The 19,540-nt window shown below is 42.7% G+C and overlaps 1 protein-coding gene across 8 annotated transcripts in view; it reads left to right on the top strand.

The window, feature by feature from the left end:
- Nucleotides 1-19,179, top strand: part of LOC138638729 (cytochrome P450 2C14-like) — an 85,448-nt gene extending 66,269 nt beyond the window's left edge. For all 8 annotated transcript variants that reach the window (XM_069728260.1, XM_069728264.1, XM_069728267.1 and 5 more), the window contains 5 exons: nt 4,067-4,243; nt 8,747-8,888; nt 9,956-10,140; nt 10,984-11,125; nt 17,892-19,179. In XM_069728260.1, the coding sequence (XP_069584361.1) occupies nt 4,067-4,243; nt 8,747-8,888; nt 9,956-10,140; nt 10,984-11,125; nt 17,892-18,070 (825 nt within the window). In that variant the 3' untranslated portion in view covers nt 18,071-19,179. The remainder of the gene's footprint in view (nt 1-4,066; nt 4,244-8,746; nt 8,889-9,955; nt 10,141-10,983; nt 11,126-17,891) is intronic.
- Nucleotides 19,180-19,540: the final 361 nt, after the last annotated feature.

Here is a 19,540-nt window from a genome sequence, read left to right as displayed (position 1 = left end):
AATCTACAAAGGATGGGTGAGGATACAGTAGGTGAGGGTAGAGCTGTTTGTGCAGCAGTTTGGTCAAACGGCGGTTACTGCAGGTTGTAGGCTTGTCGGAAGAGGTAGGTCTTCACGTTCTTTCAAGGTTTAGCTGGTAGTCGAGAGTCTGTTATGTTGTGGTAGAGAGTTCCAGAGTAGGGGGAGCAGACCTTGTAACATGAGCATATACAGGCCACATTTGTAGGCATGCAATACATATATACCAGTCACTAGTAGTCTTAACAGGAAAATAAGTATATCTATATCAAGCCAACAGGGCTATATATAAACCAATGCAGAGTTTACTGGTGGTGCAAAGGACACAGAAAATGGCAAATATAATCAAATAGACTGATGTTATAAAACAAAGACCAGACCTAGTGCAATACTGGACAGTGGGAAGACCAGCCGGATTTCCCTACCTATTGTATCAATGCAACTACATACCAAAGAATTCATATTGTACGCCATATAGTGCCGCCATTTACTCAATGACATATATATATATATATATATATATATATATGTATAAAAAACGAAACCCGACTTTGGAGCGAAGATCGCCGACCCGATCCCACAGTGGGATCGGGTCTGGTTTCACAAAACCCGACTTTGCCAAAAGTCGGCGACTTTTGAAATTGGCCGATCCGTTTCGCTCAACCCTAATGATGAGGTTTTGCAGGTTCTTGGTTTAGGAATGTACGGATCCGTGAAATATTTTTGAGTTCAAGGCAGCAGGAAGTAGAGAGGGCTTGGATGTGTGGTTTGAAGGAGAGATCAGTGTCAAGGATTACCCCGAGGCAGCGAGCTTGTGGGACTGGGGAGAGTGGGCAGCTGTTTACTGTAATGGAGTGGTGTGTTTTGTTGGGGAGGTCGCGTGAGATGGGGGAAAGATGATGAATTCTGCATTGTCCATATTAAGTTTTAGAAATCTAGCAGAGAAGAAGAATGAAATAGCGGATAGACATTGAGGGATTCTGGTTAGTAGGGAGGTGATATCTGGTCCAGAGATGTAGATCTGTGTGTCATCAGCATAGAGGTGATACTGAAAACCGTGAGATTTTATGAGCTGTCCCAGGCCAAAGATGTAAATGGAGAAGAACAGGAGCCCTAGGACTGAACCTTGCGGACTGCGACAGATAGAGGGCGAGGTGAGGAGGTGGTGTGTGAATGGGAGATGCTGAATGTCCGGGCTGTTAGGTATGATGAGATCCAGGATAGGGCCAAGTCTGTGATGCCAAGGATGAGAGGGTCTGGAATAATAGGGAATGGTCCACTGTGTCAAAGGCAGCCGACAGGTCCAGGAGGAGGAGGACAGAGTAGTGTCGCTTGCTCTTGACGGTTAATAGGTCATTGGTGACCTTAGTTAGGGCAGTTTCGGTGGAATGGTGTGACCGGAAGCCAGATTGTAAGTGGTCAAAGAGGGAACAGGAAGAGAGATGGGAGGACAGTTCAAGATGGACGTGTTGTTCTAGTAGTTTTGAGGCATAAGGAAGAAGTGATATAGGGCGATAGCTAGATACAGAGGATGAGTCAAGAAAGGATGCTTTTTTAAGACAATTATATCTTATGCCCTGAGCATAAACGCATGAAGTTCAAAAGAAAAGAATCCAAAGTTTCCTTAAAAATATACATTTCTATTGAAAAATGCAAAAAACAAATTTCATGTAAATAGTAAGTGTACTTCAAGCAAAGTAACTTGAATGGGACAACCATATGTCCCTATGTTAAATATGATATAAGTGAGGTAGCATAAGGATAGTAAGACTATTAATGTGTATATCAAGGTTATAATAGACAATATATTATAAGAGAAAAAAAAAAACGAGGCTTAGCCTCTGCCAGCTCACCGATACAACAGGTGTGCGGAACTCGTCCTGACCCGACGTCTAGTGATTAGTGAATACAATCTGTAGAGTGAAGTGGTAGTTCCAGCTCTTTTTAACATTCAAAGTCTTTATTTCCCAAGTTAAAACTTCATAACCATCAGCAAATCCTTGCACAAAGTAGATGCATATGCAGCGGACAAGAACGGTATAAGCAACGCCTTTCGATCAACTAAGATCTTTATCACAGCTTAGTCCCACATTTACCTCCCAGTTCTTATAAGGTGTTCCATATACTCTTACACAGCCGATTCATTCACCTGGTGTTAATTGCAGAGTCTGCACCTATCAGATTTAACAGAATTTTTTAACAAATCTTGTAAACATCATAATAAATCTATTGCTGAGCTGTGAGCATTGACATCTTACAACTATCATGAATAACTCTAAAATGGCTTCTGTATTCCTTGCCTCAGCTTTTATATAGGCCACTAGATGGTGGCCCGATTCTAACGCATCGGGTATTCCAGAATATGCATGTCCACGTAGTATATTGCCCAGCCACGTAGTATATTGCCCAGCCATGTAGTATATTGCCCAGCCACGTAGTATATTGCCCAGCCACGTAGTATATTGCCCAGCCACGTAGTATATTGCCCAGCCACGTAGTATATTGCACAGTGACGTAGTATACAGCACAGAGCCATGTAGTATACTGCCCAGTCACGTAGTATATTGCCCAGCTACGTAGTATATTGCCCAGCCAGGTATGTAACAGGTTAAAAAATAAAAAAGAAACATATACTCACCTTCCGAGGGCCCCTTGTAGTTATACTGCCTGTGTGTGGTGCACTCGGCAGCTTCCAGTCCCAGGGTTGGTATGAGCACAGGACCTGTGATGACGTCGCAGTCACATGACCGTGATGTCATGGCAGGTCCTTCTCGCATACCATCCTTAGCACCTTAGCCTGCAGCTTGCACTGCTGAGGACAGGGCGACAATAACACTTTTTTAATATTATTATTTTTAACATTAGATCTTTTTACTATTGATGGTGCATACGCAGCATCAATAGTAAAAAGTTGGTGACACAGGGTTAATAGCTGAGTAACCGGAGTGCGTTACACCGCGCTCCGGTAACGCTGGCATTAACCCTGTGTGAGTGCTGACTGAATGACTGGAGGGGAGTATGGAGCGGGCACTGACTGCGGGGAGGAAAGAGCGGCCATATTGCCGCCGGATTGTGGCCGTCGCTGATTGGTCATGGCAATGGTCGTGGGCGTTTTGCCACGACCAATCAGCGACTTGGATTCCCTGACAGACAGAGGCTGCGACCAATGAATATCCGGGACAGACAGAAAGACGGAAGTCACCCTTAGACAATGATATAGTAGATGATGGTCCATCCTGACTGACTATGCTATACCACATGAGATAATAGCAGGAAGGCAGTATAGGGAACCCTGTATGGTCGTGCCTGAAATCATGTGAGCTTTATGATTCTGATGCAATCTTCTGCAATGTGTTAAATTATAGTAGGAATTTTTGGGGGAGATTAGTGTGAACCGAGTCACAAATACTGAGATAGCCTGCAAAGCTGATCAGAAACAGAAGGGCAAAAAACTCTGCAAAAAATTTACAGGTTTAAAGAGTTGTATAATGTTGTATTTAAGAAGTAAATGAACACTAAATAGTAGTCATACAAGTGGATGGGGGTCTATGGCTTTTAAACTTTTGTATGCAGTAAAACTGGAGTGCCAATAAGTGCTATAGGATCTTATCTGGATTACTAAGGAGAAAGGAAAAAGGGATTTGCTCACCTTGGAGGGTTGTGACAGTCACAAACACTTAGTTAGCTGCTGCAGATCCACCAAATGATAGGTACAAACTTGGAGGTAAAGTGGATGTAAACCCGCGATGTCGAGGGTTTAATATACGATCAGAGGGGAGATGCAGTATGGATGAGGTTTTATGTGTCAATGCATTTCATGATAATCATACCTCTTAATCAGGACTAACCACAATGAACAATCATCATTATTGGTCCAAGAGAAGAGGTGCGATTACCTCGAAAAGCGTTGACCTATAAACCGCCTCCACACTGCATCTTGCCTCTTATCTCATACTATAGTGTTTTACATCCACTTTACCTCCAAGTTTGTACCTTTTTAAGCATTTGTAACTTTTCTTCATCGATTCATCTATTTTTTTCTCTGCAGCTATATAATGCATTTCCAACAGTGATGAGCTGGTTTTCCACGGTCCACAAAAGAGTGATGCAGAATGTGGATGACATGCACGCATTTATTCGAGAGACCTTCACCAACCAGAAGAAAGAACTGGATGTCAATGACCAAAGGAATCTCATCGACTCATTCCTGGTGAAACAAAAGGAGGTACAGAAATGTGAGACGACTTAGTTTCTAATTTAGCATATCTCTTGGTGATGTCATTTTGACGGCGTGTTTTTAGTAGTTTTACGTTATTACAAGTCACAAAATGAGAGACACCTGTGCTAAAAGCCTTCAGAGAACCACAGTCTACAGTCACCTGGTCATATGCATGCAAACTTAGATAAGATACACTGAAAAACACATAAATAGGTATATACTCTTGCGATTATATGTCCTTCCCAGGAACAAGTAGAACCCACAGAAAGTGAGCTAAACTGGAAAAAAAAACTTTATGCATATATCAACAGTACAATAGATATATAAGTTAATGAACACCAATAAAAACACAATAAAAAAAGGCATTATATGTCCACTGTTCACTGAATGGCAAACTATGGGGTAGGTGGCAAACCAGGCTGCGAACTGGTGATATATAAAAATTGAAGTATGGAGATAAGCCTACATCATAGCATATATGCCAATATGCATCCAATTACACATTAAAAACTCAAAAAACATAATGAGAAACACTATACACTAATAAAGTAGGTAATTACCCTATTCACAGCTATACAGTCCATTCAGTTGAAAGAAGAAGCACACTCGGTGGGTGCACGGAGGTCCTTTGCGAAATAAAGACTCAAGTAGATGTAATGTAGCGAACAGGCAGCCTCAGTCGGTAGCGTGCCTGAATGCAAAAAAATAAGATAATGTGGCCACAGTTACAGTGCGTGTGATGTCACACAGTCCAAGGAGCACGGAAGCCGGTGCAATCCGCCAGTCCTAGTCCTTATACATTTCGGAAAACTCAATTTCCTTCGTCAGATGAGACTGTTACCATGCTATACCCAGTGTCTCCTGTGTCCCTATCCTGCAGCAGATGTACTGTATATACCTATTGTAAGGAGGCTAATGGTCATGTAGTCAATGGGAGTATGTGTCACAGAGATGGCCGCGCTCTGCGATGCATCCCAAAGCATCTTCTTTAGTGCACATAAGTACTAAGAGGTTCGTTTGGTGCACATGGGACTGGGTTGTGGGTAGCTATGAGAGATGGGCGAGTCTGGCTACCCACATACCTCGCCTATGTGTGTGGTTACAGCCTATATAATGGAGGCTGATGTTTGGCACATGATCTGTGTGTTGAGATTGAGAAGGCCTCCTGTGTGTTTGGCCCCTGACTTTAAGAAAGAGTTTATTCTCCAAACAGACTCCTCAGATGTTGGGATAGGAGCAGTTCTTTCCCAGGAGGTACATGGGGAGGAGCACCCTGTTCTCTACCTGAGTAGGAAGCTGTCCTAATGTGAGAGAAATTACCTAGTAGTAGAAAAGGAGTGGTTGGCCATAAAGTGGGCGGTGGACACGTTATGGTATTATCTGGTGGGACATAAGTTTAGATTGATATCCGACCATGCCCCACTCAGATGGATGAGGGAAACAAAGGGTAGAAATGCTAGGGTCACCCACTGGTTCTTAGCCCTGCAAGATTCCAACTTCCATGTGGAACACAGAGCAGGGAAGCTACATGGTAATGCCGATGCCCTCTCAAGAATTCCTTGTCTGGTAATAGAAAGTGCCACGCCCCATAGCTTTAGGAAGAGGGGGAGGGGTGTAAGGAGTCTAATGGCCGCGTAGTTGATGGGAGGTATGTGTCACAGAGATGGCTGCGCTTTGTGATGCAACCAGGAGTGTCTTCTTTAGTGTACGTAAGCACTAGGAGGTTCGTTTGGTGCACCTGGAACTGGGTTGTGGGTAGCTATGAGAGATGGGTGGGTCTGGCTTCCGACATACATCACCTCTGTGTGTGGTTACAGCCTATATAATGGAGGCTGTTGTTTGGCACATGGTCTGTGTGTTGGGAAGGAGAAGGCCTCCTCTGTGTTTAGCTCCAGACTGAGCCTGAGAATTGGACACTAACCCAGCCTGTGTGCCTACAGGCCTGACAGAGAAGAGCTCTATTTTGGACATTGTGACTTTGTTTTCCCTGAGCTAAAGGCTATTTATTTTTTGTGTTTGTGCTTCTGGGTTTATGAAGTAATAAACCCCCATGAACTTTTAAAGGAACAAGCCTCCTGTTTTCCTCCCGTCACACCCAAGTAAGTAAAACCCCTGCACTATTTATGTTTTTTTGAGTGTACATTATTACAAGTAACGTTACAAATTTTTTCATGTTTATTCCCCAATATTGATTCCTTAAAAAGTCATTTTCATGCTCCTAAATAGGAGCTGTTTGATAGTGTTTGCAAACATTAACAATTTAGCAATTTACTGCTTTACTAAATTTGTATCCGTTCTTGAGCTATGAAGAGTTTAATTTTTTTTCTTTGTTTACAGAACATTGCTTTGGAGCCCGACCACCTATGCTATACCGCACAACATACGCAATGCTTACAGCTTTTTTTTTATTAGGCTTGGAAGTAGTGTTTTGAAGCCAGCTTGAATTGCTTCTAATCTGTTTACTAATAAAATGGAATTATTTTTTACCGATGGACGGGTTGTTCTGGACATCCTTCTTACCTTTTAGTCCCTGGTAGCTTCAGCATAATGATTACAAGATGAACTGCTGCAGTGGTCGGTCTCCTAGGCAATGAGCCATAAATAAAAGTGTTAATATCTCAAGAATGGCTGCAAATGTTAATAAGCAACAAATTGCAAAAGTTCTTATTTTTTTTAGAACTATTTGACAATATCCATCTATGAACATGGGAACAACCATTAATTAAAATACAAGATTTAAAGTAAATTTAGGTTCTATTCTATCATACTATCATTACTTTTAATTACTACTATTTAGGCTATGATCGTATATGTGTTGGTTTCTTCACCAGCAGCCTCCATCACAATTCCTGTAGGTGTTAACATGAAAAATATAACGGCATGTAGCACCACAAAGAGGGGAAAGGTATATGCTCCATAATATTAATAATTAAGAAAATACCATTAGTGCTTCACGCAAACATGATGGAGCGATCTGCCTTATGGGATATGGAACATTGGCTGATTATACACTTTGACAAAACAGATGAAAGCATTAGAATGATTTTCCAGACATTGATGTTGTTTGGCTATCACTAGGATAGGTCAACTTTGTCAGATCTATGGGGATCTAACAACCGTCATTACCACTGATCCTCTGTATGGAGCTCTGGAAACTATGCTGATGTTCACATAGCTATTCTTAGTACTACCGCCTACATTAAAGGGAATCTGCCACCTCATTTTTCGAATATAAGCTGCGGCCACCGCCATTAGGGGCTGTGACACAACACTCCGGGATCGCCTTTGCTGGGGTCAAAGGCCACGTGGTTTGTGCATTGAATCTGAGGCGTACAGCAGGTGAAAGCAACATAGATAAAACAAAACATAAAAATAAATCCTAGCCTGTCCGGCGCTAACTAAACCAACACGTTGCTATCTCAACAACTGGGGAGCTTCCCCCACCCAGCTAACATTACACAATTCTTGAGCACAGCTCTCACTCACATTTGTCTCACACAGACAGGCAATCTGTGTGCCCCAGGCTGACGCTGGAAACCCCCAGCTGGTCATCCTTTATTCCTGCACTTGTTAACCCATTCGCATCCTGAAGATACTGAGCAGCCTAATTCACATAGGACAAATACCTGGGCGAGATATACCTGCCCCCAACTACCACACCGACATGAGTCTTACAGGGCTTATCTACAGCATTCTATAATGCTGTAAATAAGCCCCCAACGTAACCTGAAAGATAAGAAACACAAGTTAAATTATACTCACCCAGGGGCGGTCCGATGCGGCACGGGTCCGATGGGCATCGCGGTCTGGGACTGGCGCCTCCCATCTTCATACGATGTCATCATCCTCCTTGCTTCGAGTTGCGGCTCCTGCACAGGCATACTTATTTGCCCTGTTGAGGGCAGCGCAAAGAACTGCAGTGCGCAGGCGCTGGGCTACTCTGAGCTTTCCCGGCCCCTGCGCACTGAAGTACTTCAATCTGCTCTCAGCAGGGCAGAGAATTACGCCTGTCCATGAGCCGTGACAGAAGCAAGGAAGAGGAAGTCATCGCATGAAGATGGGGGGCGCCGGACCCGGACCTGCAACGCCCATCGGTCCAGGAGCGCACCGGACCACCCCTGAGTGAGTATAATCTATCTTGTTTTTCTTACCTTACAGGTTACATCGGGGCTTATCTACAGCATTACAGATTGCTGTAGATAAGCCCCTAATGGCGGTGGCTGAAAATTATATGCAAAAAATGAGGTGACAGATTCCCTTTAATGTGAATAAGAGCCAAAATGCAATACTCAAGATTGGCCACTACCATACCATGTGTTATTCAGCTCTGCACACTATTGACTTATTCTGTTGCTACAAACAGTTGATTGGTGGGGATTGGTCGGGATTCTGGGTGCCAGATCTCCACCATTTTGACATTGATGATCTCTCTTAAGGATACATCATCAATCTGTAGTATAAGTCCTGGATAACGTCTGTAACGTGTATGTGATTTGCTTTATCTTTTAGGAAAAACCAAACACGGAATTATACTTTACTAATAAAAACCTAACCGTGTTAGTCACGGATCTCTTTGCTGCTGGCATGGATACAACCTCCACCACCCTGAGATGGGGCCTCCTATTGATGATGAAATATCCAGAAATCCAAAGTAAGAAACCTTCTTGTTGTATTTCACCATTGCACATAGTAAACACTGTATGTATGCAACATTGTACAGCGCTTTGTCTCCCATATTTGAAGGATGGTCTTCCTTATCCTTTTTAAATTAACACTTGTATGGATCATGAACTGTAAGTGTCCTACATTTGTCTTGTTAGTTTCTACTGCAGTTTTGTACTTATTCATGCGACTGTTGAACTGTTCACTATTAGAGTGCACTGATTTATGCCATGAACCCCATACATTTCATACGTCACATAACCTACACAGTGGGACCTGGCAAACCGTTTCCTCAATGGTGTCTCCAGGAGGCGTCAGCAGAAGGGCAATTGTAAGGAAGCCAATATCAATAGAACCTCTCCTTCTGCAAGTGGTCCCATACTTTGATCTCAAACTGTCTTATTAGGAGATATTCTCCAATGAAACGCAAGTGTTGATGGTCTCCACACAGCTGCGGCTGGTCGCAAGAGATTGCAAAAAGAATAGTCATCCCATTTTTCCTTGAGATGACATTGTCATTCTGTACATAAGGCTCATGCAAGACCACAAATAACACCTGCGAGACATGCTAAGCAGGGGATAGAGGTATGGGAAGATGCTACCAGTCATCTTGAGTTTGCCTATTTTGCTAATACACTTAGTAGCCTCAAATTCTGGCTCATGAATGGGGACATCCTTAGTGGTACATAAATGCTTTTTTTAAATACCACTTTATTTTGCGTATTCTAAACTCTACTAACCAATATGATCACAAAAATCCCCTTTGAGGAGGTAAAATTGGCAAATGCAGCATTACTGTGTGCCCAAGGTGCTCTTACTCCAAGATTACTCTTATGGTAAAATCCCAGGTTACTATCCTACTAGCTGCGAGAAAAAAATTGTGACAGGGGAAAGAATTCCAGACAATGGAATATATTAAAGTTGCATGGCAGTTGTAGAAACCCATGACTTTATCACAGCCAACAATTGGCCAGAAGGCAGAATTAAAAGTTATGACATAACTTTTTACTGATTTTTTTTTTTTATCGTATGGGTTTATTTTTGTGATGGAAATAGAGAAAGTCCAAAGCGAAATTGAGAAAGTTATTGGGTTGTCCGAACCTCAATTGATTCACCGTAAAGACATGCCGTATACTGATGCCGTCATCCATGAGATCCAACGTTTCGGAAACATTGTTCCAAACAACCTGCCCCATGCTACCACTCAAGATGTTAACTTCAGGGGATATTTCCTGCCCAAAGTAAGTAAGAAGCAAATATCAATGTATATCTCTCCTATTAGTTGTAAGGGGTTAACACAATAGCCTAAGACAGGTACAGTCAGGCAATATCAACTTTAATATCTTCATGTGTCATGACTTTGGTTAAGCTTGTCCTAAGACTTGAATGTTATCAGTCCGGTGGTTGAGGAAGTTAGACATATAGTCATTAAGGTCCAGTAGCATATGTTAGAAGGAAAGTAGTAATGTATCAGCATGAAAGTTGGATACTTGTGTCTATTGTGGTGGTCAGGAGAGTAGTCCGAAAATTCAAGATGATATTAGAAGTTGGGCATGTAGTATACAAGCAGTGGTCAAGTGGACAAGTGGACAGCCAGTCAATTCAGGATTCGGTATTGGGATATGATGAGTCATGAAATCACAAAATGATATGATTAATCCATAATGCAAACTTTTCACGCTTTTTTGAAGGGTTTTATGTTAAATATTGCTTAAAAGGGTTTTACACAAAGGTTGTGCAACACCTATCCACAGGATAAGCTATGGTCAGACATGCACACTAATGTTCAATTCAAAATCTATGAGTCTGAAAGACAAAGCAAGGAGAAACGAGAGACTGGGGACCCTTATTATAGTGTGCTGGAAAGGGTCCCTGCAGTAAAGACCTCAGCAATGGTGTATCACCATAGTTTTTGTCACTTTGACAGGGAGAATAATGCTGAATGCAGTATTGCTTTTTCTATCAAATCTGCAAGAATTGTCAATGGAGGCTCAAAATATCATTGCAAATTTAGGTTTAATTATGAATTTAATAAATCAAATTTCCATTGCCATTGTCATTTATGGAACTGTTGAACATTTCAGGGGACATATGTGATGCCTCTGCTGACCTCCGTACTTTATGACAAGGATCATTTCATAAAAGCCAATGACTTCTACCCAGAACATTTTCTGGATTCAAGTGGAAATTTTGTACGGAAAGAAGCGTTTATCCCCTTTTCAGCTGGTGAGTTATTCTCTCAGATGTGTTTTTTTAGGGTGAAGTAATATTGCAGATGAGATAACTTCTATGCCATCAGAGAGCAGTAAAATGCTATATGAACTTGAAAATTACAATGGTGTAAGTAACAGCTTTGATACTAACTAGTTCACTGATATTCAGTGGTATAACTTGACGTTGATGGGCCCAATGCAAAATCTCCAAGAGGGCCCCAAGCTATCATGTGTCTTTTATTTTAATAATCTCACATGGTCCAAATGAACCTTTATGGTCAATCAAGGCTCCAAGGCCTTGGTACAACTGCAACATCGGCATACAATCTAGTTATGTCCCTCTTCACATTAGTTAATCCATTAGTACCTGGACTTTTGGTGGCAAGTCATGTCTAGAAGCACCTGAGGGAAACACACTCGTACATCTGGGACTCAGATGGCAGGCACCTTAGAAGCATGTATGTGAAAAATTATTTAATGTATGAAAATGTTAAGATTTTCAATAAAAGTAAATGTACTTGTTATCCTTACTGAGCAGGTATCTGGATGGGTAGAGGGTATTCTTAAACCCCTGGTAAAGGATACACCCAGCTTCACTCAGGACACAACTGACCTATTGAATAAACTATCAGCAATAGGTCCTCTACCAGAAGGAACCATCCATCCTGGCCACCATGGATGTGGAATCTTTGTACTCCAATATCCCACACCAGGATGGATTAAATGCCTACAAATTCTTCCTGGATAACACAGGGACTGATGCAAATTCTCTGGCGAAACTTATAAAATTCATCCTCACCCACAATTACTTTGAATTTGACAAGAAGATCTATCTACAGGAGACTGGCATGGCAATGTGAAGTAAAATTGCCCCACAGTATGCAAATCTTTTAATGGCCAAGCTTGAAAGCAGCTTTTTGTCCTCATGTCCCATCAGGCCTCTGGCGTACTACCGCTACATTGATGATATTTTAATCATCTGGACGGAGTCTGAGCCACAGCTAAAGACGTTCCATGAACAGTTTAATCAATTTCATCCCACCATCAACTTGACACTCAACTACTCCTGCACTGAAATTAACTTTTTGGACACCATCATTAAGCTGAAGAACAATAAAATAGAGACTTCCCTGTATCAGAAGCCAATCGACCGTCCAACATACCTTAAATGGGACAGTTTCCATCCAAAACACATAAAAAACTCTATTGTCTACAGCCAAGCAATCAGATACAATCGTATATGTTCCAACCCAAGGGATAAGGATGAACACTTTGGCCGCCCCAGAAAGACCTTTTTGAATCAGGGCTACCATCCAAAAACAATTGAAAACCAGATTACAAGAGCTACCAGAATATCATGGAATCACCTGCTACATTACAAAGCTAAAGAAGAAAATAACCGGGTACCTCTAGTAGTCACCTACAATCCAAATCTGGAGGTGCTAAGGGGAGCTGCACGGACATTTAAAACATTTACTACAAAAAGATGCCCGCTTACAATCCATTTTTCCAGACCCCCCACTACTGTGTTTTAGGCAGCCCCCAAATCTAAGAAGCATCATTGTCAGAAACTCCCTGTCCTCTCCGACAGCTGCAGGTGCCTTTCCTTGCAATCAGAAAAAATGTAAAACCTGGTCATTTATAATGACCACGTACAAGATAAAGATCCCCAATTCACATCAGGACTACAAGATCCCAGGTACTTTCAGCTACAACACTTCTAATGTGGTGTCCCAAATTATTTGTACTAAATATTCAACTGGGGGTCTGTATGTGGGGGAGACAGGGCAAATGCTTAGAACAAGAATGAATTCTCACCGCCACACAATAAGAGAAAAAAGAATGGATCTACCTGTGGCAATACATTTCTGTCTCCCAAATCATAACATTATGGACATGAAATTACTTGTGTTAAAAGGTAACTTCAAATCTCAGAGAGACAGAAGAGTCTGGGAATATAAACTGATGATGACCTTTGACAGCCTTAGTGCAGGAATGAATGTGTCGCATGGATTTATGTCTTTTTACATCAGCTAAGGAACTTGCCCCTCAGACTACGAGGGGTCATCACAACAAAACCAGACGCCATTCAGAGGACAATAAAACATTCCTTATCTAAGAACTGGTCCAATATTTATGGACATAACTGTTTTTTACTCATGGTACTTCTGCTTCATGTCACCTGTCTTATCCATGTTTTTTTTTCTGAGCTATGTTGTGCTTAAATATGTGATTCTTCAGAATTTCTTTTAGTCTTTGCCTGATGAAGAGACCTGTGTAGTCTCGAAAGCTTGCAATTTGTTATCATCTTTTCAGTTAGCCATTAAAAGGTATCAACCACTGAGGACTCTAAATCTACTATATAATTGTCTAAGGGTCACTTCCGTTTGTCTGTCTGTCCTTCTGTCTGTCACGGTTATTCATTCGCTGATTGGTCTCGCCAGCGGCCTGTCATGGCTGCCGCGACCAATCAGCGACGGGCACAGTCTGGAAGAAAAAGTCCCCGGTGCTCCGCTCCATGCTCCCTGGAGTCATTGTCCCCGGCACCCGCTCTATAGTCCCCTCCGGTCACCGCTAACACAGGATTAATGCCGGCGGCAACGGACCGCGTTATGCCGCGGGTAACGCACTCTGTTACCGCCGCTATTAACCCTGTGTGTCCCCAACCTTTTACTATTGATGCTGCCTCTGCGGCATCAATAGTAAAAAAAGTAATGTTAAAAATAGTAAAAAAACAAAAAACCTGCTATACTCACCCTCCGTTGTCCGCTCGCGCCTGCCGCCATCTTCCTTTCCCAGCGATGCATTGCAAAATTACCCAGAAGACCTAGCGGTCTCGTGAGTAATCTGGGTAATTTCGCAAAGCATCCTGGGAATGGAAGATGGTGGCAGCTGCGCGCCCATCGGCACAGCGCTGTTGGATCCCAGGAGGCGGAGAGACGGGACGCTGAGGAGCCGCGACCAGAATGGTGAGTATGTTAAACTACAAGGGGCCCTCGGATCGTTAGTTGAGTATGTTTATTTTTTATTTTTTAACCTGTGACATACGTGGCTCGGTAATATACTACGTGACTGGGCAATATACTACGTGGCTCTGTAATGTATACTACGTCGCTGTGCAATATACTACATGGCTCTGTGCTGTATACTACGTCGCTGTGCAATATACTACGTGGCTCTGTGCTGTATACTACGTCGCTATGCAATATACTACGCGGCTCTGTGCTGTATACTACGTCGCTGTGCAATATACTATGTGGCTCTGTGCTGTATACTACGTGACTGGGCAATATACTATGTCGCTGTGCAATATACTACGTGGCTCTGTGCTGTATACTACGTCGCTATGCAATATACTGCATGGCTCTGTGCTGTATACTATGTCACTGGGCAATATACTACGTGGCTGGACAATATACTACGTGGCTGGGTAATATACTACGTGACTGGGCAATATACTACGTGGCTCTGTGCTGTATATTACGTCACTGTGCAATATACTACGTGGCTCTGTGCTGTATACTACGTCGCTGTGCAATATACTATGTGGCTCTGTACTGTATACTTCGTGACTAGGCAATATACTACGTCGCTGTGCAATATACTACGCGGCTCTGTGCTGTATACTACGTCGCTGTGCAATATACTACGTGGCTCTGTGCTGTATACTACGTGACTGGGCAATATACTATGTCACTGGGCAATATACTACGTGGCTGGACAATATACTACGTGACTGGGCAATATACTACGTGGCTGGGCTATATACTACGTGGCTGGGCAATATACTACGTCACTGGGCAATATAATACGTCGCTGGGCAATATACTACGTCGCTGGGCAATATAGTATGTCACTGGGCAATATATTACGTGGGCTGGGCAATATACTACGTCGCTGGGCAATATATTACGTGGACATGCATATTCTAGAATACCCGATGCGTTAGAATTGGGCCACCATCTAGTCTATATATATAATTGTCTAAGGGTTTTTCCGTCTGTCTGTCTGTCTGTCTGTCTGTCTGCCCTGGAAATCCCGGCTCTCTGATTGGTCGAGGCCGCCAGGCCTCGACCAATCAGCAAAGGGCACAGCGACGATGATGTCATAAAGGACGTAGACATCCCGCGTCTCTGATTGGTCGAGGCCGCCAGGCCTCGACCAATCAGCAACGGGCACAGCGACGATGCTGATTGGTCGAGGCCACCAGGCCTCGACCAATCAGCAACGGGCACAGCGACGATGGTGTCATAAAGGACGTAGACATCTCACATTTCTGATTCAGCGACGGGCACAGTATCGACATAGATGTCATAATGGTTGCCATGGCGACGATGATGTCATAAAGGTTGCCTCGACCAATCAGCGACGGGTACAGTCTGCCGCGAATTCTGGAATCATCATTGTCCATATACTACGGGGACATGCATATTCTAGAATACCCGATGCTTTAGAATCGGGCCACAATCTAGTCTACTATATAATTGTCTGAGGGTCACTTCCGTCTGTCTGTCCTTCTGTCTGTCTCGGATATTCATTGGTCGCGGCCTCTGTCTGTCATGGAAATCCAAGTCGCTGATTGGTCGCGGCAAAACAGCCACGACCAATCTGCGATGTGCACAGTCCGGCGGCAACATGTCCGCTCCTTACTCCCCGCAGTCAGTGCCCGGCGCCCACATACTCCCCTCCAGTCAGCGCTCACACAGGGTTAATGGCAGCGTTAACCGACCGTGCTATGCCGCGGTGTAACGCACTCGGTTAACGCTGCTATTAACCCTGTGTGACCAACGTTTTACTATTGATGCTGCCTATGCGGCATCAATAGTAAAAAGATCTAATGTTAAAAATAATAAAAAAATTAAAAATCTTTATATACTCACCGTCCTTTGGCCCCTCGGATCCACAACAGGCCTTTCCTCCTCTGGTAACCGGTCCATGCTGCGATCTCGCAAGATGATGACGTAGCGGTCTCGCGAGACCGCTACGTCATCATCTCGCGAGATCGCAATGCACTCTTGAGACCGGAGCGTGCGAGGAGCGTCGGTAACCGCTTCGCTTGAATCCGGGGGTTCCAGAAGGTGAGTATATAACTATTTTTTATTGTAATTCTTCTTTTTAACAGGGATATGATGCCCACATTGCTATTTACTATGTGGGCTGTGCAATATACTACATGGGCTGTGCAATATACTACATGGGCTGTGCTATATACTACATGGGCTGTGCAATATACTACGTGGGCTGTGCAATATACTACGCGACTGGGCAATAAACTACGTGGCTGGGCAACGTGGCTGGGCAATATGCTACGTGACTGGGCAATATACTACGTGGCTGGGCAATATACTACGTGACAGGGCAATATACTACATGGCTGGGCAATATACTACGTGGCTGGGCAATATACTACATACTACGTGGCTGGGCAATATACTACGTGACTGGGCAATATACTACGTTACTGGGCAATATACTACTTGGCTGGGCAATATACTACGTCACTGGGCAATATACTACGTTACTGGGCAATATACTACGTGGCTGGGCAATATACTACGTGACTGTGCAATATACTACGTGGCTGGGCAATATACTACGTGTGTCACGCCGTAAGCAGTGTTAAAGGGGCAGGACAGCATACTGGGACCTGCACCTGTCCCTACCACTTTAATGGGGCCCTGGCTTTCCCTTATCTCGGGGGTACCTATGAAGGTCCGGAGGCCCGAGCCACCAGCGTATCCCTGTCTCTTGTACAGGCCCTATTAGTGGCCCCCTCTCCCCACAAAGGAGGTGGACTGCACCAGTGTAATTATACAACAAACAACAGGGTAAACAGACAAGGTAACTAAAAGATTCAAACTCACCAAATGCTCACACAACCACAGAGGAAACACAGAGAAGGGAAGAGAAGGAATAAACTTAGGAAGGAAAACAGGTTTAACATGCAACCAAAACTGCAGACACCACTCTCTGTAAATAAACCTCCAACACCAAGACCTCTCTCCATCAACCTCCAAACCAGGCAGTAGAATTGATCACTGACACTAGCTGAAGTCAGGACTGGGTCTATATAGAGGATCAGATTGCAAGATCCATTACAGCTGAGAGGCCCAGCTCTCAGCAACTCAGAAATACGTGTTAACTCCTGCACTGCTGGCACAAAGCAGCTAGGTCAGAAAACAGGTGAAGAGCTTCTGTTCACTGTGTGTAAACGAGGCCCAGAGCGCTGCGGTTCTCAGGAACCTCTGTGTCGTGGTAGCCCTGTGACAACATGACTGGGCAATATAGTACGTGACTGGGCAATATACTACGTGGCTGGACAATATACTATGTGACTGGGCAATATACTACGTGACTGGGCAATATACTACGTGGCTGGGCAATATACTACGTGGCTGGGCAATATACTAGGTGGCTGGACAATATACTATGTGGCTGGGCAATATACTACGTGGCTGGGCAATATACTACGTGGCTGGGCAATATACTGCGTCACTGGGCAATATACTACGTGGCTGGGCAATATACTATGTCACTGGGCAATATACTATGTGGCTGGGCAATATACTATGTGACTGGGCAATATACTACGTGGCTGGGCAATATACTACGTGGCTGTGCTATATACTACGTGGACATGCATATTCTAGAATACCCGATGCGTTAGAATCGGGCCACCATCTAGTTCTAAATATTTTTCTATCTACTGGCTAACACGGTACCAAGATATATATCTTTCCTGTATCTTTTTATCCTTGACATATATTTTATTGCTCTAGGTAAGAGAAGCTGCGCTGGAGAGAGCTTGGCCAAAATGGAGCTGTTTATGTTCTTCACAAGACTGCTGCAGAACTTCACCATCAAGGCTCCTCCTGGGGCTACACTAGACCTGACTCCTGCGGTTGGATTAACAGCTGGTCCACTGGCCCATGAGATATGTGCTATACCTCGTGTGTAACCTATGAGTGTTTCCTAAATTGAAAAACCTTAATAATTGTCTAAATAGATTTTTGTTGAAACATTCTTTTGTTACAATGAACTGTATCCCACCTTCTCATCAAGTGTTTTTCTTGTCTAATTAATTAAAACCACATATGATAGCATGCATTTTACGCTTGCGAGCAGAGCCCTAATTCTTTTTGGTATCTGTTCAGGTATGTGTTATTCTGTAATGTCTTTTATTGTCTGTACAAGTCTTCTCTACAATGTAAAGTGCTGAGAAATATGTTGGCGCTATAGAACTGCAAATTATTATTATTATTGCCTGCATGTATGGTTCATAGGACACTGGGAAAATGTTACCTTGAACTGGTCTGCTGGACCAAATTATTACTAAGGAATGTTTGAGGTGAAATTGCCTGAATCCAGAAAAAACTCTTATGGAAAGATTTTATTTTCGAATCAAACATTTACCAACTCAACATTGTAGATGTCCTCATCAGTCAAATTAACAATCTCAACACTATCGTCTGCCAAGTCAATGTCTTCCATTCCAAAGTCCTTGAATAAAATGAATTTTAATATATTTTCTGTGGCAATATTTTCCATGCCAACATATGTCAAGTTAATATTCTCTAAGCCAAAATGTCTTCTAAGCTGTTGTCTCTATCCCAACATCCTCCAAGCCCATGTCTTCCAAACAAAAATCTTCCAAGTCAACATGTTCCATACCAGCATCTGGCAAGCTAACATCTAAGCCCAAATCCCACACTATATTCTAAGTCAATGTATTCCATCTACAACTCAATGTCTGTTTCACAACGTTCTTCATCTCAATGTCCTTATACCAATATCCTCCAAGTTGAGCAATCTTTGAAGATTAATTTTACAGGGATTAATGATTATACTATAAAGGACTTTGTTAAAAATAAAATTAAAATTAGGCTTATCATTAATATTTTTAAGTTTAGAAGGGACCATGTTTGTTTGAAAAGAATCATATTATTGCTGACACCAGCATGTGCTTCAGAATTAAAAAGTTTGCACAATTTCATCACTTTCCATTTTGCGTTCAAGAGCGCATTGGGAACCATTTTAGGAAGTGTTTGAATAAAATCTCAACAACAACCAAGTCATTTTTTTTTTCAAGTAAGATGTTATTTCAATGGAACTTGTTTACTTACATAAGTTTAAAATAATATAGGTCCATTAAGTTCAACCTTTGTAATATTGAACATGATGTACAAGCAACATGTATGGAGCAGGTGAAGAGGAGTAGACTGGTATGAAGCTTTTTGAGAAAAGATTCAGTGTAACTCATCATTTTTTAATTTACATTTTAAGTGTAAATTGTTCATTTAAATCAGTGTTCCCCAACTCCAGTCCTCAAGGCCCACCAACAGGTCATGTTTTCAGGATTTCCTTACTATTGCCCAGGTGATGAAATTGTTGCCTGTGCAGGTGATGCAATTATCACCTAGGCAATACT

Source organism: Ranitomeya imitator, chromosome 5, assembly GCF_032444005.1.
Source record: "Ranitomeya imitator isolate aRanImi1 chromosome 5, aRanImi1.pri, whole genome shotgun sequence".
NCBI lineage: Eukaryota > Metazoa > Chordata > Amphibia > Anura > Dendrobatidae > Ranitomeya > Ranitomeya imitator.
Note: the sequence above shows the minus strand (reverse complement) of the source record. Positions and strands in the feature narration are given on the sequence as shown.